Source organism: Hippopotamus amphibius, chromosome 3 (genome assembly GCF_030028045.1).
Source record: "Hippopotamus amphibius kiboko isolate mHipAmp2 chromosome 3, mHipAmp2.hap2, whole genome shotgun sequence".
NCBI lineage: Eukaryota > Metazoa > Chordata > Mammalia > Artiodactyla > Hippopotamidae > Hippopotamus > Hippopotamus amphibius.
The window spans coordinates 155,194,109-155,220,664 of record NC_080188.1 but is presented as its reverse complement, the minus strand read 5'-3'; the positions used below and the strand labels follow the sequence as shown (position 1 = coordinate 155,220,664).

The 26,556-nt window shown below is 40.8% G+C and overlaps 1 protein-coding gene and 1 non-coding gene across 10 annotated transcripts in view; both read right to left on the bottom strand.

Moving 5' to 3' along the window:
* The window catches only part of SRGAP2 (SLIT-ROBO Rho GTPase activating protein 2), a 233,688-nt gene that overhangs the window by 75,762 nt on the left and 131,370 nt on the right, over positions 1 to 26,556 (bottom strand). For all 9 annotated transcript variants that reach the window (XM_057727357.1, XM_057727350.1, XM_057727352.1 and 6 more), the window contains one exon: positions 1,341 to 1,403. In XM_057727357.1, the coding sequence (XP_057583340.1) occupies positions 1,341 to 1,403 (63 nt within the window). The remainder of the gene's footprint in view (positions 1 to 1,340; positions 1,404 to 26,556) is intronic.
* Positions 2,743 to 2,814, bottom strand: TRNAW-CCA (transfer RNA tryptophan (anticodon CCA)). The gene has a single exon. It is a non-coding gene; the product is annotated as a tRNA-Trp (tRNA).

Below are 26,556 nucleotides of genomic sequence, written 5' to 3'. Positions count from 1 at the left end.
AAAAGACCAGGGGGTTCAGGAAACTCATCCACTCTGCAAATGGTTCACGTCAACACGCTTCTATTTTTAAAAAGCCTTAACTTCATTTGAAAGAAATGAAAACTTGGGAACTGAACCAAAGGGAACCATCTATCTACTTGGCTTCAGAGCAGAAGAGTCACAGAGTAGAAACTGCAAATAAACTGAGCGTCACTGGAGACAAAGCTGATGACCACTCTACCCTATTTACTTGCTTAACGGTTGCCATGACAAAGTGGCCACACCTAGGCTTTTGGATCAAGAATGTGGAATTCTCTGATCCCAAATGCCTGTGATACATGTCGCCACTGCCTGTCTTCCTGTGAATTAAAAAAATAATAATAATAAAATAAAAAAAGAAAGAAAGAAAGAAAGAACGAACGAACGAACGAACGAAAAGAAAGAAAGAAAGGAAGGAAGAAAGAAAATGCAGTGAATAAGCAAGTAAACACAGGAAATCAATTTCACCTCCAAAACAGGATGGGGCAACCCTGGAGAATGACACAAAGGGCTGGCACAGCCCAGCTGGAGAAGGGGGCCCTGAAAGGCTTTAGCTACACAGTAGGAATATCCCCTGTTTGGCAGCAGGAATTTCCTTGGTGTGCGTGTTTGTTTTAATTATAGGTAACGAAACATGGCTGGGGGAGAAGCAGCCCCCACCACCTCTCAGTGCATGAAGAAACACACATCAGCCACAGGCATCAAGTGCCTGAAGTGCCAGTCCCTTCAGAACAGATCATGGTTTCTTCTTCAAACCCAAAGCCTGGCCCTTCACGGAGGTGTGGCCTTTATAAAACCCCAGGGAGTCAATGCAAAGCTCCCTGGGCCTGAACCAGTCCCTTATGTTAGGGGCATTTAGGACTCTGCATCCCTCTAGTGCACTCGCTCTAGTCTCAAACCAGGATATCAATCTGAGAACTGCTGCAAAACAATAGGTCCTTTCCAATAGGGCGAGTAGTATTCACGGAGCAATGCAAGTTATGTTCCTTGCCATTAGGTTCGGGGTCCCTGGTTTGCTGTTAATGAGGGTCAGCTGTGCTGGTGACCTAGGCCTTGGCTGCTCTCTGGTGCTCATGCCCCAAAAGAAGCCAGAGTTAGCTTGCACAGCTGAAGAGGGATCTTATTTTGAGAAAGTGTTTTTGGGCTCCTTCCAGTTTGAAAATAAGAGTGTGAAAAAAGAGATGGGTGAAGTCATCCCCAGTGGGGACCACGCACTGTCCTCAGCCTCAGCTCGGTTCTGTTGCTGACGTGACTACCGCCACAGGCTGCCAAATGCTGCTTCCCTCTGCATGTGATAGAGCCAAGCAACTCAGCTGATTTACCGAGTAGAGCTCATTCAGGACCTTCATCAAATCATCTTGGAGCTGCTGGCCGACTTCTTTACTCTGCAAAGAAAGAGGAATGGAGGTTAATTGGGAAACAGAAGGAGGGAGGAGGGGGCAACAAAGGCAAGAGCAGCACTGGCTCTACAAATAACACAGACTCAATTAAGGCCCATTATTTAACCCAGCAAATCAGATAACCACTTCGATCAGCCCGAATTATGGTCAGATTACTCAAAGAGTTTTAATAAAATGAAATGTGCCCCTTCTAGAGCCTAGCAAAGGCAATCGCGTGGAGGGAAAATGGGTTGTAGCCTTTGATGTTTCCATTAGTCCCCAAAGAGCAGGCCCAAAAGCCACAACCTACTTAGAAACGGTTGTGAGGTGGGATGAACTTTCTTGAATCCTCGTAGTCAAGCATTCCTGACAATTGTGGAGCAAAGGAAGATGTGAAATAGGATGAGATAGGTATGCGTACATAAACACCCAAGGACTTCAAAGTACCTGACTAAGTAGGAACCTCCAAGCAAGAAGAAGTTGTACCTCTTACTTGCTTTATTTCTACCCCAAACTCCCAGGGCAGTGGTACCTCAATCATGACTGGGTGCTAATGCTACTTGATATTGATAACATGGGTTAAGGGGTCTCCAACAGGTTAATCTTAAGCAGTGGCGGCTCTCAGGTTCTTCATTGCGGCTGCCCAGGGCTGGCATCTAACTACAAGGGGAAAAGGGTAGAAATAGAAAAGAATAAGGAAGCAGGAAGGAAATAAGAGCCACACCTTTGATACTGAGTGTTTTATGCCAAGCCAATGAGAGCAGGACATAAAACTGATTGGCATCACTGGGTCATTGAGAGGGGAAGCCCTTGTTTTATCTTCTCCTAGCCCCTTCTAGTTCTTTCTTACTAAAAATCAGATACCAACAATGCCCTTCTAACAGAAGGTATAATACTACCCCCAGGTACAGCTCAGCTCCCAGGCGAAGAAAGGAAGAGGTCTTGAATGTCAGAAACATAATCATTTAAGACCTTGCTTTTTTCCAAGATGTATGACTTTAAAAATATTTTTTTTCTGATTACAAAAGTAATATATGTTTATTGCAATAAATAAGAAAACTGTAGAAAACCTCAAAAAAAGAAAAAGCAGCCCTTAATTCCTACCCCTAAGAAATTACCACTCTAGACTTTGTTATATATTTTTCTCTCTATGATTTTTATGGAATTGGGATTGTGTTATACACACTGTAACTTATCCACTTAGACATATGTTGTGAATTTTTCCCTATGTATTATTCTTGTTTAAAAAATATGTATTTATTTGGCTGCACCAGGTCTTAGGTGCCATGTGCGGGCTCCTTTAGTTGTGGTATGCAGGCTCTCAGTTGCGGCATGTGGGATCTATTTCCCTGACCAGGGATCGAACCTGGGCCCCCTGCAGTGGGAGCAGAAGTCTTAACCACTGGACCACCAGGGAAGTCCCTCCCTATGTATTATTCTTCTATACCAGTATAATAGATTATATTGATGTAATTCCTATATCCTTGGACATTTACTTTGCTTACAAATTTTTATAATAAAACACGCTGTATTTAATTACTTTGTATATAATCTACGCACACACCTGTCAATATTTTCTCCAGAAGTTAACACTGCTGAGTTAAAGACTAATTGATACCATTAAATTGTCCTTGGAAAAAAACTGTACCCATTTAAAATACCACCAGAAGCATATAAGAATGTTTTTTATTTTTTTTTTTGTCTTGAAAATTTGATGTGGTATCCTCTTTTAATTTGCAGTCCTTTGATTCTAGTGAGCCAAAACTTTTTTTTTTTTACATGTTTAGCAGTCATTCTCACTTTTCTTTTATGCTTTGCCATTTTCCTATTACGGAATTAATTATGGAAGATAACATATGTGTGACCTTTGCTGTGAACAGACATGAATTTTTACACCCAGTAGTGTGGAGAGGGATGGAGGGAGCCCTGAATTAGCAATCACAAGACTCTTCTATTTCCAGCTCCTCCGCTATTAAGAAGATAGCTTTGGACAACCTGGTCCACTTCTCTGGACCTCTTTTCCTTTCCATAAAATGAAAGTCTTTGGCTTAAACACTCCTAAGGTCTTTTCCAACCTCTGCCATTCTATAATTCTTCACAATCTTTTGCCTGGCTTCTTGAGTCCATATCAAATTCCAATACCCCCCACCTCAGTGGACAGTGGGTTGGCCTCCCTCCACAGAGTAGAAGATAATGATCAGGTTCTCCTCAGGGACAGAGATGCTGTACAAAATGGATGGCTTCAGGACAATCTCGCCAGCCTTAAATTTACTATTCCCAAGTGACTCTCGTTCAGTGCCCTCAACCGCTGGAAGAAGCCACAGGAGGAAACGCCTTTCATCCAGGATCTTACATACCAGCCTCTCCTTCCCATCGTGAGGAGAGGTGCATTCCATCGAAGGAGCAGAGGTCCAAGGAGGTGAAGTTAGGCGAAATGACTCACCAACCAGCCCCAGAGTCAGCAACAAGGCCAGGAAGTGACCTCGGGTATCACTTCCAAAAGCCCTGCCCTCCTGCCTCCAGGCCAAGTCCCCCTTCCAGCTTTCCAGCCTCCCTTACACCTCCTGGTGTTTAGATGGCAGAGGTTACAGGAGGAAGTTCCCATTCCTCCACCCTGCTGCTTACCCATGACTTAAATAACCTAGTCTCCAGAGGAGGTGGGAAGGGGAGGGGAGAAAAAGCATAACCAATAAAATAGCAATTAAGTCCGGGCAGATGTTTCCTTTCCTGTACTGATTAGCTGGAAAAGGACCGACTCAACTATTATCCCTGTTTATTTGAACAGGCTGCCGAAGTGATTCTGACTTACTCTCCCTCTCGCTGCGTGCTGGGCTGGGAACACACGTGTTGTTAGCCCGGTTACAGTTAGGATAAAGCCCTCAGCAATCGGCAGAAATTCTGACAAGAGGAGAGAAGCAAGAAATAGCCTGTACCTCTCCTTTCACAAATGATAAAAGGTCACCGTTCTCTATTTCAGAAATCTTAACCGTGTGCCTCTGGGGGCAAGCGTGGCCCCCGCGACCCAAAAAGGGCTTCCGTGCTGGCGGCTGCTGTGGAACAGTTGTCAGAGCTGGGAAGCTACACGGGGGCCCCACCCAAAGACAAGGGGGACATTTATTCCTGGGAACAACAGGACCTGATGAGGCCGCGTCCATGACAATACAGACTGTGGAGCCTTTCCGTTTCCTATAAAAGACAGCAAGGGGTTTCTAGGCAGGGAAGAGAAAGAGAATTTACAGAGCAGTCTTTGTGCCCTATCACACAGCCTGCATCTCTTTTCTTTAAAATTTCTTGGAAGAAAATGAGTCATCTAAACATCGCAGGAAACTAAATAGAAGTCGAGGGAAAAAATTACTTTGGGCAAAGTTTTTCTCTTAAATGTTTGCATAGTAATCTTTGCCTGGAAAAAAAAAAGATGGCTAAATTTAGACTAGAGATGTGGCACAGTGAACAATGCTGGTTCTCTGGGATAGGAAGTGCCATGGTGTCCTCAGGCAGGAGCTTTTATTTTGAAACTCACCACAACCATTTGGCCAGTGTGTTTCACAGGCCCCCACTCTGCCTGCTGCCGGGGCGGGGCTGATCGGAAGGCAGTGAGATTGCAACAGCTCCTGCCAGCTGTGTGCTTTACAACATGGGCAGGGAATCCTCCTTTTCCAACAGATAACAGCACTGGGCAACAGAACCGAAACACGCAGCCTCATTTCCCCAAGACCATCGAGTTCTGAAACTTCCTCACTCACAGAAAGGATAGAGCCCCAGAATTGTAAGGAAACATGAGGTCCCATGGTCTGGGCTTTGGGACACTGGTCACTCATCTTTGGAGCAATACATTTCCTGAGCTTGAATGGGTCTCTCTATGAGCACTTCCCAAAGAACACTGATTATGAAAGGGTTTTTAAACCAGTCCTCAGCAGGGAGATTACCTACTACCTGATTCTCTAGGTACTTAGCCCAGCACTAGTGTGCTTTCCAAGTTGGGGTGGAGGGGCTGTTGCTTACTGGCTATCTATACTACAAAGCTCTATTACCTGACAGGCACAAAATTACCCCTTATTTGTATGAAAAAAAAAAAAAAAAAAAAAAGAGGAAGGTATGTCTCTGCCCTGTGGTGAGAGCTAATTTCAGCCCCCTCCCAAGGCTGAGCCTGTCAGCACGTAGAAACAGTAGGGTCATTTAGTTCTCTGCCGATTAGCCTGTGTCAGCAGATTTCCAAAAAAGAATCCAGTTTTCAAGGGTACATATCTCCCTCCATCAGTGCTCCCCCCTCCCTACCCCAAAGATATTTCTGAGACCAACTGTTAAAAAGACCTAAAAAAAATGTAGAATTGAACTTACATTTACAGATTTCAGAGGAAAGAGACATGAACCCTATATGAAGCTCTGGCAGCAGAAGTGCCACCAGATGTAGAGTGACGTTTCAGGGGCACTGGCTCACCACTTCGAAGCGGCCAAGTTTCAAGAGCTGGAGCTTTGCCTGAAATGCTTTTGGTGGGGAGGACAGGGCTAAAAGAAGTGGCTGAGTGGCAGCAGGGCCAGGGCTAGGTGATGGTGGGCACTGTGTCTGGCCTCTCCCCAACCCAACTCAGCCTGTCAAAGTAGGTGGTGCAGGATGCAGCGGTGGGGGTGCAGGCTATGGTGATCCTGTAGCTCAGAGCTCAGCAGTGACTTCTAGATTTCCCTGTGCCACACCACTTGTATTTATGCGAGGGGACGCTTTCTATTCAGCTTTCACTCGTTGATTAAGATACCACATGGTGGCTCTAGCAAGGCTGTGCTCAGGTTATACTCTGGGGACCCCACAGTAGCATAAAATACGAATATACTGAATTGCAAGACTTTTATAGAGAGGTAGGCTGGGAGCTGCCACGAAAGAGAAACCTGAAGTGCATTTACCTTCTGAAGATAGGGTAGAACACGACTTCAAAAAATACATTTTAAAAATTGTAATCCAGTATAACATGTGTATGTTTATAGTAAAAGTACTTTTTATGTGCAGTGCATTCTGATATCTCCTATTCTTTTCTCTTCAATTTTTTATTAGTCATAATTCACTAAATTCATTTTACAACTAATCAATTTGTCATTATACACAGGTTTAAAAAGACTGGGCACATTAATTGTGGCACTGATAAAGAAAATAGTGGATTAAGGACTGAAGCCCACCAACCAAGACACGTGCTAAGTAACCTGGCTCTCAAGGTGGATGACAGCATGATTTGAAGCAGTTTCAATTATTAGATCCTGGCAAGGGGGAAAATGCTGGATTTTAAGGAGTCATCAATAAAGAGTCCATCGGCAAATATTTATAGAACACCTATTATGTGTCAAGTACTTGTGGTTTAACTGGAAATATAGCAGTATACAAAACAGTTTAAAAGCTTATAGTCTAGGGGCTTCCCTGGCAGCACAGTGGTTAAGAATCTGCCTGCCAATGTAGGGGACATGGGTTCAAGCCCTGGTCCAGGAAGATCCCACATGCCACAGAGCAAGTAAGCCCGTGTGCCGCAACTACTGAAGCCCGTGTGCCTACAGCCTGTGCTCTGCAACAAGAGAAGCCACCGCAATAAGAAGCCTGCATACTGAAATGAAGAGCAGCCCCCGCTCACCGCAACGACAGAAAGCCCGCGTGTAGCAACGAAGACCCAATGTAGCCAATACATTAAAAATAAATACATTAAAAAAAAAGTTTACAGCCTACTGAGAAAGATGGACACAGTAAGCTGATGTCTGAGCCTATCAGAATGCAGCTCTTCCAATATTAGAAATGGAATTTCTTAGGTTAGTTTTCTAGTTCAAGATGAATATTTTTTTCCTACCTCAGCCAAGAGGTTTCCACACTTAACCTAACTCCAGAGCAAGCTAGATATTGAATCTAGCTTGCCAGAAACAGAAATGTGACTTCAAAAAACCTTTGCATTTGCCTTTCTAAGTTACTAATAGATATTTCAGGCTGTAAAGGTAGTACTTCAGTATAAGTGACTCCCAAAGCAGTCACATTTCATTTTGAAAGAATCCCTTGAGCTTCTCAGTATCATACAAACTGAAAACTCACCAGGTGCTCCTTCATTCTGAAGTGAATGGGTGTAGTTAAATTCTCTCAGTAACAAGAGTCATATTTTAAAAGAAAATGTCAGAAACCTGACACAGTCTGAGATCCAATACCCGTTTCAGAATTTGCCTTTTGAAACACAACTGGTTTCTCAATTAGATTCCTGTTTATCTGAAAAACTTAATCTAAAAAGAAAAAAACAACCAACCCCAAAGCTACTAAAATATGAAACCATCTAAAACTAATGAAAGAGACAGATTATAACTTTTAAAACCATATTTCTATCTTCTATGGTGCCCAGCCCACTGCATTGTACACAGCAGCCAGTAAGATAACTAGTTGTTGAATTAACCAGACAAAATTTGACTTATGCTTTCACATAATCACAAGGATAAAACAATATAGCTCAGTTTACTTCAGGTAGATTACTGAAAGTGGAAACTCCATTAGAAGTTATCCACATGAACTCCCTCAGCTTACAGTTCACAGATGAGCCCAAAAAGTTGAAATGACTTTTCCAAGGTCACACAGCTATCCAGTATCCTATCTGGGACCACATGCAGTATTCAAAGAGGGTGAGGGACTTCTCTGGTGGCACACTGGTTAAGAATCTGCCTGCCAGTGCAGGGGACATGGGTTCGAGCCCTGGTCTGGGAAGATCCCGCATGCCACAGAGCAACTTAGCCCACACGCTGCAACTACTGAAGCCTGTGTGCCTAGAGCCTGTGCTCCGCAACCAGAGAAGCCACTGCAATGAGAAGCCCACGCACCACAATGAAGAGTAGTCCCCACTTGCCACAACTACAGAAAGCCTGTGTGCAGCAACGAAGACCCAATGCAGCCAATAGAGAAATAAATAAATCTTAAAAACAAAACACAAAACAAAACAAAACAAAAAACAAACAAAAAAACAAAGAGGATGAAACATGCACGCACTAGAGCAGGATTTGACTCCTGCTTCTACTTCCCATTTATATGACCTTGGGTAAATTATTTAACCACTCTATGCCTCAAGCTTCCACATCTGTAAAGTAGGAATAATAATGAGATAACCCATGTAAAGTATTCAAGGCAGAATCTAGCACTTAGTATGCTCAACAAATGTTAGCTATTATTAATATTAGAATCCAGCCCTCTTAATACCCACTTGAAAGCTCTTTGCACCAGTGTGCTGCCTCCTTATGTACCCCCAAAACATGTACTGATCATGATATGTGGAATTGGGAAGGCTCCCAGAAGCTAAGCCCCAGGCAGGACTGCAGCTAAATGCCTCCAATGGAGGGTGTCTCTATCAACCACAGAGAAGAATCTTTGGTTTTCCTTATGCTGCTGCTGCACAATCTATTCCCCTCCCCAGTTTCAGTAATAATAAGAACTAAGGTAATAATAACTGTGTAAGAAATATGCAGTTTTCCTAAGGGGGAAGGGTAGCTATTTAGCAAAAAGGAAGAAACTGGCAGGAGGTGGGGGGCAGTGGTCGTAGAAGCAAAACAAAAAGGATGGATTTACTTTCTATCTCTCTAGGTAGATTAAACAGAAAAGATCCTTCTCAGATGCACAACTGGGACTTGGTTCAATTGGGGTCATAAATTATATGTCCAAAGGTAGGAGCTCCCTACTGCCTAGGTCAGAGAAGACAAAGAATGCCCATTACTAAGTTCTGGTTTAATGAAATCCAAGAGCTTTCTCCTCTAGGGCACTTGTTTCTGAAAGCCATTTCCTTAAGGCTTTCCCAGAAGTTCTGGAATGTATGCGTAATCAGACTTAATAACCCACAGTAATGCTAGTGGGCCCTGGGAGAAAATCCTTTCTTTGCCATGACAGTGAACTCTATGGATTCAATTCCTACCTCCCGTGGATGCTTACTATGCTCTGTCACAATTGACCAGAGCCTCTTGTCAGGGAAACATATGATTCAGACAAGGCTGAGTCCCACTGGGCTGGGGCAGGGGTGGGGTTGGGGTAAGGGGGACAGGAAGAGGCTGAAGGTCCTCTGCTCTCCCAAGACCTCAGATGGCACAGTGTAAAACATAGACCTATAACAATCTGAATGTCCCCCCATGGTTGTTTCAATCTCTTGGATTGGCCTATTCTAATACTAAAAAATAAGCTGAAAGCAACATCCCTTAAAAGGAAAGAGACAATCAAGTCTGATGCTTCATTTCTTAAACCACCACTGTGATCTTCTCTTGGCAAATTTCCATATTTAACTCTTCTGAATAATGATTTCAGTGGGAGTGTAATAACGTCTTTAGGCCCTGATTCCAGTGCCAAAGAATTTCTTGAGGTCATATTGAAGATGAGTGATCACCCCATCTCCCAGGCAGGACACTAAAGGCATAGAAATGGTGTCTTGATGACCATGGCATCCTTGGGTAGACTGGGACACAGGGGACAAAAGACACAAAGACAAACAGGCAACATGAGAGCACAAATCTCTCAGCAGCCATAAAATGAACTTTAGAGGAAAAACAATCAATGGGATGGAACTGGGCAAGAAAGAAAAAAAAAAAAGCCAGAATGATAAGGTGAATGTAAGCATATGCCTGCCTACAATAAGGAATTCCAGGAGCTGGAGGATGGGAAGAATACCCCTGTGGTTCCCAGATGACTGGGAGGAGGCTGGAAGCATAGGAGTTAATAGAGTTCATCTGAAAGCTGGCAGTGTGAACCCAGCATGGAGGGTAGTCTGGTAGGAAGTAAAATAGTCAGTAGCACCCATACAGGAAAGGCCTGGGGCCCTGGGAAAATCGCTGACTAGATATTTTAAAGAGGAACCCAGCAGCAAAGGTAGTTCATTGAGGGATCTGTCTAGTTCTCCTACTTTTGGAGTTGCCTTAGAATCCCACCATCCAGAGAGGAAAGGAGGAACAGAGGGTTTAATTATGGAAAGAGCATCTTCTCGATACTTCAGGTGTCAGAGTTGGACCTGAGAGGACCAATGAAAGCAACTCTGAGAGATAAAGTAGAGTTCTTCACTGGCAGAGGGTTAGAATGCATTTCCTTGGGGTTGGGGTGGAGCTCCGAGTCTGGACAGTCTTCAGTGACAGTGGTGGTCTGTACCCTTTCGTCTTTGTCCACACTGTGTCCACATGTGCAGCCACTCCTGTCAGTCCTTGGAGGAGGGCACCTTCCCTCATCCCCAGTGAAAAATCAGTGAATTGTTAGAAGGAAGATGTCCAGAGTTTGAAACTTATGATTTCCAATCTCCAGCTCTGATTTCTCACTTAAGTGCTTCAATTTTCCCTCTTCACTTCAGGCTTTATAGATTTTCCAGGTCCACCAAAAAAGAACATCTAACCATCCGCAGTTGCTGGGCATGGGGCCCATATATGTCACTGAGGCCAGGTTTGTTAATTGTTTTTCAAATCTTGTATATCTTTACTGATTTTTGTGTGTGTGTTTGTTTTTGTCTAGTTGTTTCATCATTCGCTAAGACAGGTGTATTAAACCTCCCACTGGGGCTGATGATTTGTCTATTTCTCCTTTTAATTCTGTCCAGTTTTGATTTATATGTTTTAAGGTTGCACTATTAAGTATATACTTCTTCCTGGTAACTTGAATCTTTAATTATTATGAAATGTCCTTCTTTATCTCTAATAACACTTTTTGCATTAAAGTCTCTATTGCCTGACTTTATCAGAGCTATCTTTTCCCATCATTTTGCTTTAATTCTTTCTATATCTTTATATTTAAGGTGTGACTTTTATAAGCAACAAAAGCTTCAGTTTTGTTGATTTAAAATCTGTTTTTAAATTTTGTATGAGTCTATTTACACTCATTGTAATTACCGACACGTTTAAGTTTAAATCCACTGACGAGCTATATGCTATTTGTTCTTTCTTCATTTTTTACCTTCTTTTTTCCTTCCGATTAAAAAAATTCAGTAAAAGTCACTCTTTTGGGTTTGTTCTATGTGCTTTGACAAACGTACAAAGTGGGCAACCAGCACCATAACTAAGACGTAGAACAGTCCATCACCCATCAAAAAATTCACTCATGCTGCCCCCTTGTAGTCAAACTGTCCTCCACCCTTAACCCCTGGAAGCCATTGCTGTGTTCTATATTCCTATAGTTTTGCCTTTACCAGGATCTTTCTTACCATCTTTTTGGGCTATTTTTTATTTATCAAGTTTCCCCATCTCTTTAATTGGTAGAGATACTATTTCTTTAGTGATAACCCTAAATTACAACACATATCCTTGACTTGCCATATAAATAAATATAAATGAATACTCTTACCACTTCCTGGACAATAGCTTTAAAGCTATTGCCCCATCTCTGCCTAGACATAGATTCTATTGTTGCCATTTACATTAATTTTATATTATATATGTTTAAAATCCTGCAAGAAATTATTTTTTTAAAGTCAATATTCATTTAGATGTATATTCATATATACTTTTTGTTTCTCTTCACTCTTTCCTGCATCTCCAAGCTTCTATCTGGGATTCATTTTATTTCTGCCTAAAGAACACCATTCAGTATTTCTTTTAGTGCAAGTTCTGCTGGTGATAAGTTAGATTTTTCTTGTCTGAAACTGTCTAGTTCACCTTCATTTGTGAAGGCTATTTCTTTCAGCATCATTCCACTGTCTCTTTTCTACTATTGTTTCTGTTGAGAATCCAGCTGTCAGCTTTGCTGTTTCTCCTTTGAAGGTAATATGCCTTTTTTCCCCCTTTGGCTGTTTTTAAGATTTGTCTCTGACGTAGTTTTCAGCAATTTTACTATAATGTGCCTATATATAATTTTCTTTGTATTTATTCTGCTTGGGCTTCATAATCCTTCTTCAATCTGTGACTTGATGTCTTTTCTTAGTTTGGGACCACTCATAGCTATTACCTCTTCAAATACTGCTTCTATTCCATTCTTTCTGTTCCCTTCTTCTGGGATTTCAAAGGTATGGATATTAGGCCTATTTATCATATCCCACAAGTCTCCTACACTATTTTTTTTTTTCCTTTTGATATTTTCCATCCTTTTCTCTCTCTAAGCTTCAGTATGAATTTTTTTCTGACCTATCTTCCAATTCATTAATTCTTTAGTCAGCTTTGCCTAACCTGCTGTTTAATCCACATTGAGCTCTTTATTTTACTTACGGTATTTTTCAGTACTAAAATTTGTTTGATTCTTCTTTTTTTTTAACATTGAGATAAAACGTATACCATGCAATTCACCATTTTAAAGTGTATGATTCATTGGTTTTAATGTATTCACAAGATTGTGCAACAATCATCCCTATTTAATTCCAGAAAATTTCATCACCTGAAAAAGAAGGCTCTCACCTCTTATTAGTCACTCTCTCCCCTGACCCATTCCTCCAACTCCTGGGAACCATTAAGCTACTTCCTGTCTCTATGGATTTGCCCATTCTGGATATTTCCTATAAGTGGAATCATACAATATGTGTTTTTAAGGTTCATCTATGTTGTAGCATAGATCAGTACTTCCTTCCTTTTTATTGCTGAGTACTATTCCATTGCATGGACATGCCACATTTTGTTTATCCATTAATCAGTTGATGAACATTTGGATTGTTTCCAAATGTTTCTCAACTGGTTATTATGAATAATGCTGATATTAACATTCACATAGAAGTTTTTGTGTGGGCATGTTTTCAGATATGGTGAGTATACATCTAGGAGTGGAATTGCTTGGTCACAGGGTAACTCTATGCTTTAAGTTTTTCCGTAAGTTCTGCTTAAATTTTTGAGGAATTGCCAAACTATTTTTCACAGCATCTGCATCACTTTACAATCCCACCAGCAATATATGAGGGTTTCAATTTCTCCACATCCTTGCCAACACTTGTTCTGTTCTTATTTTTATTTTCGAACTATAATCATCCTGGTGGGTGTGTAGTGGGATTTCATTGTGGTTTCGATTTGCAGCTCCCTAATGACTAACAATGTTGATCATCTTTTTATGTGCTTCTTGGCCATCTGTATACCTTCTTTGGAGAAATGTCTACGCAAGCCTTTTGCCTTTTTAAAGACTGGGTTGTTTCTCTATTGTTGAGTTGTAAGAGTTCTTTATATATTTTGGATACTAGATCCTTATCAGACATATAATTTGAAAATATTTTCTCCCATTCTATAGGCTGTCTTTTCATTTTTTTTTGATAGTGTCCTTTGAAGCACAAAAGTTTATGATTTTGATGAACTTCAATTTATGTATTTTTTCCTTTTGGTGCTTGTGTTTGGTGCCATATCTGAAAAACCTTTTCCTAATCCCAGGTCACAAAGATTTATTTCTACATTTTCTTCTAAAAGTTTTAGCTCTTACATTTATACCTTTGATCCATTTTGAGTTGTTTGATTCTTTTTTATAATTTTCCAGTTTTTTTGTTATTATTTGATTTCATAAACATAGTTAATGTAAAGTTGGTCTGATAACCGTTAAATGGACCTCCTGTAGGTCTATTGTTTTTCTTACTAGCATTGCATATACAAAACAGTGAGAGATATTAAGCCTAGGATGACAGTATCATCCACTAGACAGGATTTAAATTTGCTTATAGCTACTAGATATCTTAGATCAACTTAATCCAATTAGAGATTAAGATATTTTGAAGCTAGGTTTCAGTCCCTGTGAGACTGCTAAAGTCTATTTCTGGTTCACTGTTATTTCTAAATTATATCCCTGTGGGTTTCCAAAGCCTGGGGAAGTTTACCAGGGCTCCCCTTCCTCGGCCTGAATTCCAATTTTTGTCCTGTTAGCCCTATATAAGGCTATTAAAAGCTCTGCTCGGCTCCTCTTCTAGAATAGCAGATGCCTCAGGTAAAAGTAGCTCCAAAGAAGCAGAAGCGTTGGTCTGAATTACCTAAACTGCCATTTCTAGTAGCAAAACTCAAAGTTTAAACTTTGAAGACAGACATTACTTTATGTGTAGCCCTCACCAGGTCCAGTGCAATGTTGGATACCTAATAAGTATGCTTCATATGAAAGAAGGAATGGATACTGGAGAAAGTGAAGGCTTACCACACTTATGTCTTAAAGTTGTTCGTTTCCCAGGACATGGTAACGAAAATACTCTGGTAAAATAAGAGAGAAGCAAGCTTGAGGTTTTAAATATGGTTCTTCATTATTTCCTTAGAGGCTTTTCAAAAACCACAGTCCATCAAAGGATAGGAGAGGGATGAATCCACCTCATATAAAGGGCATATTTGAAATTAGCTGTAGTGATTGAGAATCCAGATTTAAATCTCAGGCATTCTCTGGTAACCTGAAGTCCATCAAATGGAGGAACTCCCCACAAAGTCTAAAAATATGGGGCCACTTGGGGCTTGAAGAAGGTTTGGCCATCTAATTCCTGGACATATGTGAAAATAGCTCCACCAACTACCCCAAATTCCTTAATAGCACACTGGCCTTTCTTAAATGGCACTAGCATAAAAACAAAAAAAAAGTAATCACTGACTTCTAATTCTCCAATAAGTGGCCATATGCTGCTGCTTTTTCCTTTACGATATATGGAACATCTGTCTCCTTTTCATTCTTCCTGCCACTGCTACCACATTGTGGGCCCTTGTTACCCTGCCCCTGGATTAGAGGCCCAGTCTTTCTGAAATAGCAGCTCTATTACATTGTTTTCCTATGAATAAATCTTCCTTGGTTCCCAAGTGCTCTCCTTATAAACACTCTGGTGTAGCCAAACTATTTTACTCACCACCACCTGAAGAGTCCTCACACATTCCTGTGCTCTCTTTTGTCCTAAAATCTATTCTTTCCATATGGAACGTCCTTCCACTCTAGCTCCCCCTCCACACTCATGAACTCCTCACTTTTCCATCTCTAATTATGAAATCATTTTCATTCACTAAAAACCAAGCTCAAATTTCACCTGTCTACTTACTGTATATAAAGCATTTACCGTATCTGGCACAGGATAAAATCTTTGATATCTATTCTTTAAAAAAAATGGGTGTGTGTGTGTGTGGGCGGGGATATAATTTTCAATCAATGGTGATATGGAAATTGCATGTCTACCCTTCAAAAAATTAAATTGTGTCCTACTTCACACTCTATGTAAAAACTGATTTTGCAGAGATGGTTTAAAGACTAATGTGAAAAACAAACTACAAGACTTTCAGAAGATAATACAATGGAATATTTTTAAGACGTTAGGGCAGGAAAGGCTTTCTTAAATATGGCAGAAAAAGCACTAATCATAAAGAAAAATGAATGCAACTACATTAAAATGATGAACTTTTACTAGCCAACAGAAAATATGAAAAGGAAAAGACATGACATGCTGTAGGAGAATATATGTCTACCCCTATAATGAATAAAAGGATTAATATTCCAAATAGGCACTTCATAAAAGAATACATCTAAATGGTCAACAAAAATAAGAAAAGGCCCTCAAACTCATTAGTAATCAGATTGTCACAAATTAAAACCGATATGACAATAGTTAAAATTAAAAGTAAAACTACAGCTGAAGTTAAAAATCTGACCATGCTAAACATTGGCGAGGATGTAGAAAAATGAAACTCTCATACATTGCTGGTGGGGGTGAAAATTACTACTTTGGGATATAGTTTAGCATTATTAAAAAAATAGAAGATATGCTTATTTTTAAACCAGCGATTCCACTACTAGGTATATACCCTAGAAATGTGAGCATATGTACACCGATATGCACGTAAGAGAATGTTCACCACAGCATGGTTTGCATTAGTCCCAACTGAAAACAACCTAAATGCCCATTGATAACAAAATGGATAAGTAAATTGTGGTGAATTCATAAATGGAACCCTACAGCAATGAAAATAAACAAGGTACAGCTATATGCAACAGCATGGATGGATCTCACAAATTGTGGCAAACAAAAGAAGCAAGACACAAAAGGATGCGTATAGTATAATTCCACTTACGTAAAGTTCAGAAACAGGCAAAATTAAATTATGCTGTTTAAAGGTGAATACCTAGAGGCCATAATTTAAGAAAAGCAAGAAAATAATTATCACAAAGTTAAAATAGTGGGGAGGAATAGAGAGAGCGGTGACTGGGGAAGAGTATAGCAGGGATTTTTGAGGTGCTAATAAGGTTCTATGTATTGACCGGTGTGGTTAGTTACGTTGGTGTTTGCTTTGTAATTACTTATTTATTATACATATATATTTTACATACTTTTTACTCTATCTATATTTCAAATTTTAAAAACTGAAGAAAAGAAGAGTTCCGTGATTAATTGGTGATATCTATCACAAATGCAGGAATGGGGTTTTTGCTGATACACATTGGTTCACAGGTCTTCCTTCAACAACCAAGCTGAATGTGAGCTTCTCCTTTACTGCCTGTCCCAATTCTCTAGCAATTATTATCTATGCCATTTATGGGACATTTATTATATCTACAATGTCTTGATTAGAGCCGTTTACGAAAATGTCTTCTTCCCTTTCAACTACAGCATAAACTTCTGAAGGATCTGGACTATATCTTGCAATTAGTAATTAATAAAAACAGTTAACTGTAGCTTACATTTACCTAGTGCTTAGTGTGAGCTAATCATTTACAGGCATAACCTTATTTAATCTTTGTAATATCTTTATGATGTATTTATTATTTTCTCTATTTTATAGATACTAAAGCTTGGAGAAGTTATCTGTCCATGGGAACAGTTATGAAATGGTAGAGTTAGAATCTGAACCCACAAATTCCTGTTAAATGCTGTGTTGCCAGGTTTGTATTGTCCTCATCTTGTACAATGCCTTGCATATAGTAAGCACCCAACAATTATTTCTTAAGTGAAAATGAGTGAATAAAGGGCTGGAAGCTTTCATAGCAAGAAAAAGAGGGATAGTACAAAAGAATATAATTGGTGCATCCGTTTTTATATCCTCAGGTATATGTATAAAAGATTATGATTCCAAGTGTTAAAAAGAATCATATGTTAGATACAAAAATAAGCTGCTAGGATATTCTGGTTATAAGGAGGGAATCCAAAACTTAATGAATTTTAAATCCATGTGCTGTACTTAGATGGCTGGCAGTTCAAAGGGCAAACGGCAAACGCATATCTCATGAAGCACCCTGGTCATCATGCAGACAGAACCCAGCCAAGGAGTTACCGATTAGTGCATTCCCACCAATGCAGTGGCTCTATGGAAGCCCTGAACAGTTCACCTGCTCTTCGCTTTGGTCTTGGGGCTTCTGGATGAATGGGAAGAGGACGGGGGTAAATGACAAGGGCGAGCACTGTCTTGGGGGCACTGCTCTATACAGAATTCAGGCAGCAATCTTCTTGGGGAACCTCAAGGAAGGGAGTGGAAAAAGGCTTAAGACAATGGGTGCTTTCAGGAGTTCCCGCAGTACATGAAGAAGAATAGAGAAGTGGAAGGAAGGTTCAAACACCTAGGGGAAAGGAAACCACTTTTTGACCCATTCCAAAAACAAGGATTGTGATCAAAGAATCAATTGCTGAAGTTACAGCAAAAAGAAAGCAACAACAGGCCTTCCTGCATTCCTGCCTTTCCATGCCAGGCTGTCCTCTCCCCCTGATCATCCCCACCCCCCAACTCCTGAGGACAATTGAGCTGTGTCTCTGGCATGTGTGGAGCTGCAGGTCATGGCCGTATTTAACGAGAACATTCATTCTCCACAGGCGCTACAGGGCTCCTCAAAACGCCCTTTGTGTCACTATGCCTTTCTCTCCACCCCCCTGACACTAATTTAATCAAGATGTCCTAGCTCGTAGATGGGGTGGACTCGTCAGTTCCGCATTCTTCGTGGCATTAGGGTTTCGAAGCAAAATATGTAGAGTTGAAACCAGCAAGTTGAGGAGATGGGGTCAGGGTCTCCAAGCCATACCATGTCAACCTTTTGTGTAAACCTTAGGCTTAAAGAGTATACTAAGTTTGTGACATACTTTTATAATTTTTAATTAACCCTAAATATCCTGGAGAGGTTGAGAAATATTTTCTTAGGCAAGTACACAGGCAATCAGAAGCAAAAAAAAAAAAGAAAAAAGAAAAAAGAAAGAAAGAAAGAAAGAAAGAAAGAAAGAAAGAAAGAAAGAAAGAAAGAAAGAAAGAAAGAAAAAGAAACAAAGCCAAACAAAAAACAAAGGAAAAAAAAAAGACGGGATTTACTCACCAGCACTGTTTCTAGAGCGGAACTAGAAAAGAACAGCTCATGGCCTGTTCTTTCTCTCCTAGTTTCTACTCCACTCACCCATAGTTTTCCAAAATCTGAAAACTTCAATTGTCTTACCTACAAACCAGATTTTAATTAAAATGTGCCTTTTCTAGCTGCTTCTCTAGACCACAGCCAGAAGTGAATCTCAAAATTGTGGTAGGGAATTAAACTAGTAAGAAAAATAAACAAAGAAACCATCTGGAGCCCTGGGTCCCTGCCCAAGTTCCCTGATTCCTCGTCTGATGTTCTCTTCCTATGCTGCTCATCAGCACTTTCCTGAGTTGATTTGTGGATGCCCAGCTGAGCCTCTGAAGCCTGAGCCTTGTGGGCCAGGAGTAAAATCCAAGGAAGGCAGGAGGCAGGCCTGGGGAACTCAGACAACCTGTCTGAGGAATTGATTTGGGTATGTGTTGACATTATTCTTCTCAACCACAGGTCCATTTTGCCATGAGCTCCCGCTGGAGACATATAACCCATTCCCCTCCATTATCTGCTTGCCAGTTTAACCAGCTCACATCACCATGGACAGAAATACAGTCAAAAGACTATTGTTTCACAACCCATGAGAGGATTTTCAGAAACCTAGCAAGCAGGACTTCAGACTATAACAGGGGTGTATTCTCCACAGCTTTTGGAGGAAAAAGAATCTTGAGCTCAATTCCATGTCCTCTTGCCTAGATCAAGGAAGCAATTGGCCTGGGGTCACGAACAACCCTAAATGCTTAGGCTAATCCCTAGGTTCTCATGTAATTCTGCAAACCCAATTAACTTCCCAGGCATGAAAAACTAAAGTGATTTTCAGCTCCCTTGCAAAGCTGTGCCAAAAAAGTTCACTACCCTCTAGTAAACAAACATCTTCTCCATGCAGCTTAAGGTAAGAACTGAGCCTCTGCCCTCCCCAGGTCCCTTCTTTTTGCTGACTTGCATATTTTATCTCTTTTCTGGAAAAACTGATAAGAAATGCTTCCCTGATATTGTTGAATCATGACTACGGCCTATAGCCTTGGGTTTTATGTTAGGGCAAAGAAAGGATACCAGCTAAGCTAACGAGTGGCAGAAATTTGGGAAAAGGACCAGTGGAAGCAGCCTCTGGCATATGGAGAACAATATCTCACTTTACCATAGTCTATAACCAAATGGTGAGCACATCTGCATTGGAGATTAGAAATGGCTCTGGGTTGAACAAAAGGTATGTGGTCCAAAGAGTTGTCCAAGAGGAGAAGCAACACCTTGTGAAACTTCATTTAATGAAATCTACAATATATTTAATAAAGTCAGCCACTCTACTTCTTAGAAGATTTACCCAGCAGTTATATAGAAATAATCTAGAGAAAAATGTGATTTTTTTTCCTATCTCAGAATTTTTCAGCATTTAAATCTATATAGCACAAAATGTAAGCCCTGAGCATTCTGATTCCAAATACAGCTGGAATGTCTCCCCCATCTTCTCCATGCCTCCTCCCATTGCCTTAATTCAGGACCCCATCATCTGTCACATGAACTATCAAGATAGTTACAATTGTTCTTGCTTTTCTAAACTCTCTCACACCCAAATATTTCAGAGCAATCTTTCTAAAAGGCAAATCTGTCCATGGTACTCCGTTGGTAAAATCCACTACTGGGATTGTTTCAGTTAAGAAGCATTTATAGATGCTAATAAGTAGTGGGCAAAGGTGAGGAGAAATAGGATATTTACACTGTCTCAAAGATTCTTTTCACAAGTTATTTGAAGTGCAAAGGGAAGGAAAGTAACTTACAGTAAGGCAATCTGGCAGACCTTAACCAAGCAATCAGAATGATCACCGCTAGTAAAGGGAAAAATCAACGGGAAGTGGCTCCTGATAGAATATACAGTATCACTTCTGTGGTGTTCTTGCCAAAACCTGCTTAATCAGATCTAATCATGAGGAAATAGCAGACAAACCAAAATTGAGGGACATTCTACAAAATAACTGGCCAGCACTCTTCAAAAGTGGCAGTCATGAGAGACAAAGGAAGACAGAGGAAATGTCAGCGATTAGAGTGGACTAGTAAAACTTAACACAATGTGTGATCCTGAATTGGACCCTGAACCAGAAATTGGACATGAATGTGGCAACTGGTAAACTGTGATTTAGACCAGTATATTAGGTAACAGTATTGGATCAGTGTTAATCTCCTGATTTTGATCATTGTACTGTGGTTATACCAGATTTTAACATTAGTGGAATTTAGGTGACAGGTATACAGGAATTTTTGTATTGCTTTTGCAACTTTTCTCTAAGTCTGAAGTTATTTTCCAAATGAAAAGTTAAAAAACAAAAAACAAAAAACAAAAAACCCACAACAACATCATGAGGCATACCCTTTGCTGGCTTCAGATTGTAAGCTCTTCAGTGAGGCATGCAAGGCCAGCCTGTCCCTTCAGCCTCATCTCTTGCTATCTTCTACAAGGGTTCTGTGCTCAGCCATCCTCACCCACAGCACCTATAGTTCCAGGACACTATTTGCTTGTCTTCTGCATAAGCTGTTTCATCTCTCAGGAACCCCTATTCACCACCACACCCTCTCCCTCTCCCCAAGCAAGACTGAAATGACTTCGTAAGGCAAACCTCAGCTCAAGCTTTCCTCCACTGAGGAACCTGTTATTATACTGCACTATCATTGCTTAACTTGTACGTCTGTGTCTCCCACTAGACTCTGCTCTTAGGTCAGGGACCTTGCCATGCCATCTTCCCAATCCCTGGCAAAGTGCCACACAGAGTCAGAACTCAAACACTGTTTGTTGTGCAAACATACTGTCTTCACTTAGAACCATTATAATACCCACATCTGTACACTCTCTAACGGTTTACCAAACACTTTCCTGAAAATTCCGACACTTCATTACAAAATTTCAGGGAAAAATCTTAGAAAGATGACTCCAAATCCTGATTTTAACAGATTAGAAAACCAAGTCTTAGAAAGACTAAAAAGTGAGGTTACACTGTGAATCAGTGTGAAAGCTGGGAAAAGACCCTCACTCCCAGATCAGGGTCTTTTTTGATTTGTAAACTACAACAGCGACCTCTTTCCTCCAAACCAACAAAATACCACAGCATGCATGCAAGCAGAAATGTCTGGGCCTAGCGTGGCACCTGGGGAAGCATGTAATAAATGCTTACTGAGACGAACTGAATCACCAGGAAGCAGCACCACAATTCCTTACTTCATTCAGGTTGCACCTAAACAAGGTGTGACTGACTCTGAGGCCTGACCTACCCAAGACACCTGACTGCATCCTGCAGTCAAGAATGTACAGCTGGAATAGGCTAGTCTTCAGTGAGAAGGACTGGTTTTCTACCTAAGAGACCTGTGATCCAGAGAGAGCAGGAGCCTGGCTTTCCTCCAGGGCTGGTAGGAGGCTGAGGCATAGCCCCAAGCTACATGGTATCAGGCCAGAGGCGACACGCTTGGATCACATCCTTACATCTAACCAGGGGAGGAAGCCCATCCCTCGTGTCAGAAATCTGCTCTGATTACAACACCCTTTTTCATCTCCCTGGCCCAGGAGATGATATGCACTGATAACTTTAATAATGCCAGCAGGTACAATTAATTTCCATTCCTGCTCTTCATACACTGTTATGTGAAGGGAACTGGAAGGACAAAATTAAACTCCACTGGGGCTTCAGCCTGCAGCTCCAAAACAGACAGACTGCTCAGAACTCAGTAGGGAAAACCTCACCCTGTGTTGGACTGACCTATGAATGTTTAAAAGACCTGTGTGGCCTTGGGGGCAAGGGTCATTGAAATTAAATCACATTTAAAAGCCCTGGCAGGATTTGCTATGAGTCTAATGGACCTAGGAATCAAGCAAGATTTAATCCAAATGATAACTGATATATTTTATCTTGTTTCAAAGAGGAATATCAATTTTATTAGTCAGTGCGTTCTGCATTTAATGCACCCCTAAAGTTTTTTTATACCTCTTTTGAGATTTTTTCAAATTAAAAACTTGTTACATCAACTAGAAAAGGAATCTTGATTTATGTAACATCTCTCTTCAAAAACAGTTTCATATGCTTTCCCACCGTTATCATCACACCATCTCCAGGTTGCAAAGTGGACAAGAAGGATGCTTTCTTGTTCATTTACCGAAGGGCACCCAGAGTCCGGGAAGGTCAAACTCTTCTGTAAGACTCACCAAGAACGTCACACTAGAGTTGGAAGGGACTTTTTAAAAACTTCCCGGTCTCAGGCTTATGCTATAGTTTTCCTTCTCACTATTAGCTGAAAGGATAAGAGAAGTGAAGAAAAGTGCATAAAATTTGAGTGGAGATTCTGTTGAGGACACCACAGTTTCCCACTATTCTGAAACCCAAATTGAATGATATCGGTTCTGATCCCATTCTTCCCAGCAGAAGAAATTAACACAACATTGTAAAGCAACTATACCCCAGCAGAAACTAACACAACATTGTAAAGCAACTATACCCCAATAAAAATCAATAAAAAATTAAAAAAAAAAACAAAAAAAACTGAACTCAGGAAGTGTGGTATTGACCTGGTAGCTTGGGCCCACCTCTGCTATTACCTAACTGGGTGACTTAGGGCAAATTGCTTCTTCCTGGCTCTCAGTTTCTTCACTAATTAAAGGGCTGGACTATAATCAGTGACTCTTTCACATGCTTCCCCCAATAAATGGCAACTCTAACTTTCAATTGCTCAGGTCAAAATGCTTGGAGTCATCTTTGACTCTTCTTTTCCCCACATACCACATTCATTTCAGCAGCAAATGCTATTGGCTCCATCTTCAAAAATACATCTCAGACTCTGACCACATCACACGATCTCCACACTTACCACTCTGTTCAACCATCACCTCTACCACCACCATCTCCTGCCTGAATTATTTATAGGAGCCTCCTTAACTGGTCTTCCTGTTCTGCATCCTACCTTGCTCCTCCTTCAGTCTTCTCTTAACACAGCAGCCAGAACAATCTTATTTCAACAAGAGTCAGACTGTATTATTCCTCTGTTCCAAATCCTTGTGTGACTCTCCACTGGCCTCCAAGGCCCTTCCTGAGGCAGCCTGCCCCCCACCCCCGATCCCCAAGCACATCACCTACCACTCTCCCTCTTGTCTACTGTGAGCAAGGCCATCTTGCTATTTCTCTAATCAGATACGCACACTCCCATCTCATGGCCTTAGACATGCTGTTTCCTCTGGCCTGGAATACTATCCTCAGAGAGCTAAATAGCAAAATCCCTCATTTCTTCCAAGAATCAGTTCAAATGCCAATTTATCAATGAAGCCTTCCCTGACCACCCTATATAAAAACAGCAATGTCCCTAGCATCCGCATCTTCTTTACCCTACTTTATTTTATCATCATCTAATATATTATGTATTTACTGGTTTATTCGTATATTGTCTGTTTCTCAAACTAGAATATAAGCTCCATGCAGGCAAGGACTTTTTCTGGTTTTATTTTCTGGTTTTTATTACAGTGCCTAGAACATGGTTAACACAGTGTAAATGTTTGTTGAATGACTAAATGAATTTTGATCCTCTCTAGCATTTACCTCCTTCCACCTCATATCTGGTCACTTGGTACTACCTACAACTTCTTTGCTATGCCTCTTAATAAATCCTATTCTTTCAGTTTACATTGCCATTATCCAAGAATTGGATTCTATGATCCCCTAAATTATTGTAGTGGGCTCCCAAATAGTTTCTTCCACTCTAAACCACACTGAACACTGCCACCAATGCCACTGGAAATAATCATGGTTTTCAATATTTTACTGCCCTACCTAAATTGGTCAATGGCTCTCTTTGACCAGCAGCTTGAACTCCCTGAGTTGGCATTCAAAGCCCTCCACACTCAGGCTCCAAGCTCATCCCACATCGTTCCCCTACCGCTGACCAACAGAAAGTCTCTGCTGCTGTCAGACTGGTCTCATGGGTGGCATCTCTAATGGGGACAAAGAGGCAGGAGAGGAAGTTTGCACCAGGTAACACGGAAATATTCAAAGGATATTTCCAGAAGATAAGATGGATGGATAATTAAGAATCCTGGCAGCATATAATTAAAAGAACATCAGCCCAATTCTTTCCCCTGTATGAAGCTTGCCTGACTCACCTCTCATGAATCTGTGCCTTTTGCAAACTCTGATAGACAACTAATTATCTGTACCACTCATTAAATTGGTGCCTTAAGTTGTAACCTGCTTCTGGAGTCTGTGGCCTGTCTATCCAACTGAGACGTAAGAAATCTAAGATCTTGAACCATGTTTTAAGCTTGTTCTGCAGCCCTTTTATGGTGCTAAGTTGAATACCAAGCAATTAAAGACAATCAAATAATATTTATTAAACTGAACTGAATGAACTGGTAGTGATACTTGTGCTCCTAGATTTCAGTAAAGCAGTGCCCTCTCTCTCCCTCCCTTCTCTCTTTCTTAAAGTGTCCCTGAAAGAAGAATCAGGTGGGCTCTGCAGTTTTCCTGACTGAGAACTCAAGGACCCAGAAAGGCCACTGACTCACAGAGCTGCAAAAAGAGAAGTCTTTTTTCTACTCTCCACCCTCAAAATGAACATCAAAAGGAAAACAAGGTCATGGGAAGAGGCAAGGCAGGAAAGGATGCGATGCTTATGTGGGCAGAAGGATTGGATTATCTTGGCTTTGGAGAAGCGACGATTAAAGCTAGAGACTGGATCTCCCAGTTTGCCTTCTGTATTTCCTCGCTACCTTATGTGATAACACAATACTAAAAAAGATTAGCTTAGAGAGGCAAGGACCACCCTAGCAGGGAGAAGGCATGAGGGGCACACTTTTCTACGTGAACATAATCAACGCTTAGCAGAGCGCTTTCTTTCTTAACTTTATTGAGGGACAATTAACAAACATAATTGTATATATTTAAAGTATGCAATGTGCAGATTTGATATACATATACAGTGTAGAATGATTACCATGATCAAGATAATCAGCACATCTATCACCTCACACAGTTAACTCTTTGTGTGTGTGTGTGTGTGTGTGTGTGTGTGTGTGTGTGTGGTGAGAATGCTTAAGATCTCTCAGCAACCTTCGAGTACACAGTACTATATTATTAACTAACTCTATGCTGTACATTAGATCCTCAGAACTTATTCTTATAACTGAAAAATTTGTGCGCTTTAACCTACATCACCCTTGTCTCTTTCAGCCCCTGGCAACCACCATTCTATTCTCTGTATCTATGAAATTGGCTTTTTTAAGAAAGATTTCACATATAAGTGATACCATACAGTATTTGCCTTTTTCGGCCTGGCTTATTTCACTTAGCATAATACCCTCCCATTTATCCATGTTGTCACAAATGGCAGGATTTCCTTCTTTTTATGGTTGAATAATATTCTATTGTGTATACGTATACACCACATTTTCTTTATCCATTCATCTGTCAAAGGACATGTAAGTTGTTTCATATCTCGGCTATTGGGAATAATGCTGCCATGAACGTGGGAGTGCAGATGCCTTTTCGGATACTGATTTCAATTTCTTCAGGAGTGGAACTGCTGGATCATGCGGTAGTTCAATTTTTAATTTTTTGAGGAAGTGCCATAAACATACTCTTTTCCATAACAGATGTACCAATTCACATTCCACCAACAGTGTATAGGGGTTCCCTGTTCTCCATATCCTCACCAACATTTTTTATCTCTTGGCTTTTTGATAATTGCAGAGCACTTTCTTCCCAGGTTTTACTGATTCCTGTGACATTCTGGGAAGGAAAAGTGAGAGTATGAGTAATATTTTCTAGTGTGAAGATGAGAAAATTGAAACCTAGTGTAGTGAAAGAACTCCACTGAGCCAGCCAGGGTCTGAGGTCTAGACTCCAGGCTGAACTTGGAGACAATGAGGACGACAGAAGAGGAAGAAGAGGGGAAACCCTCTCTCCTTGCCTTATATCAAGTGGAAGTAGGGTATTTCCAAGTGAAAGCACAGGTCACCCAGCA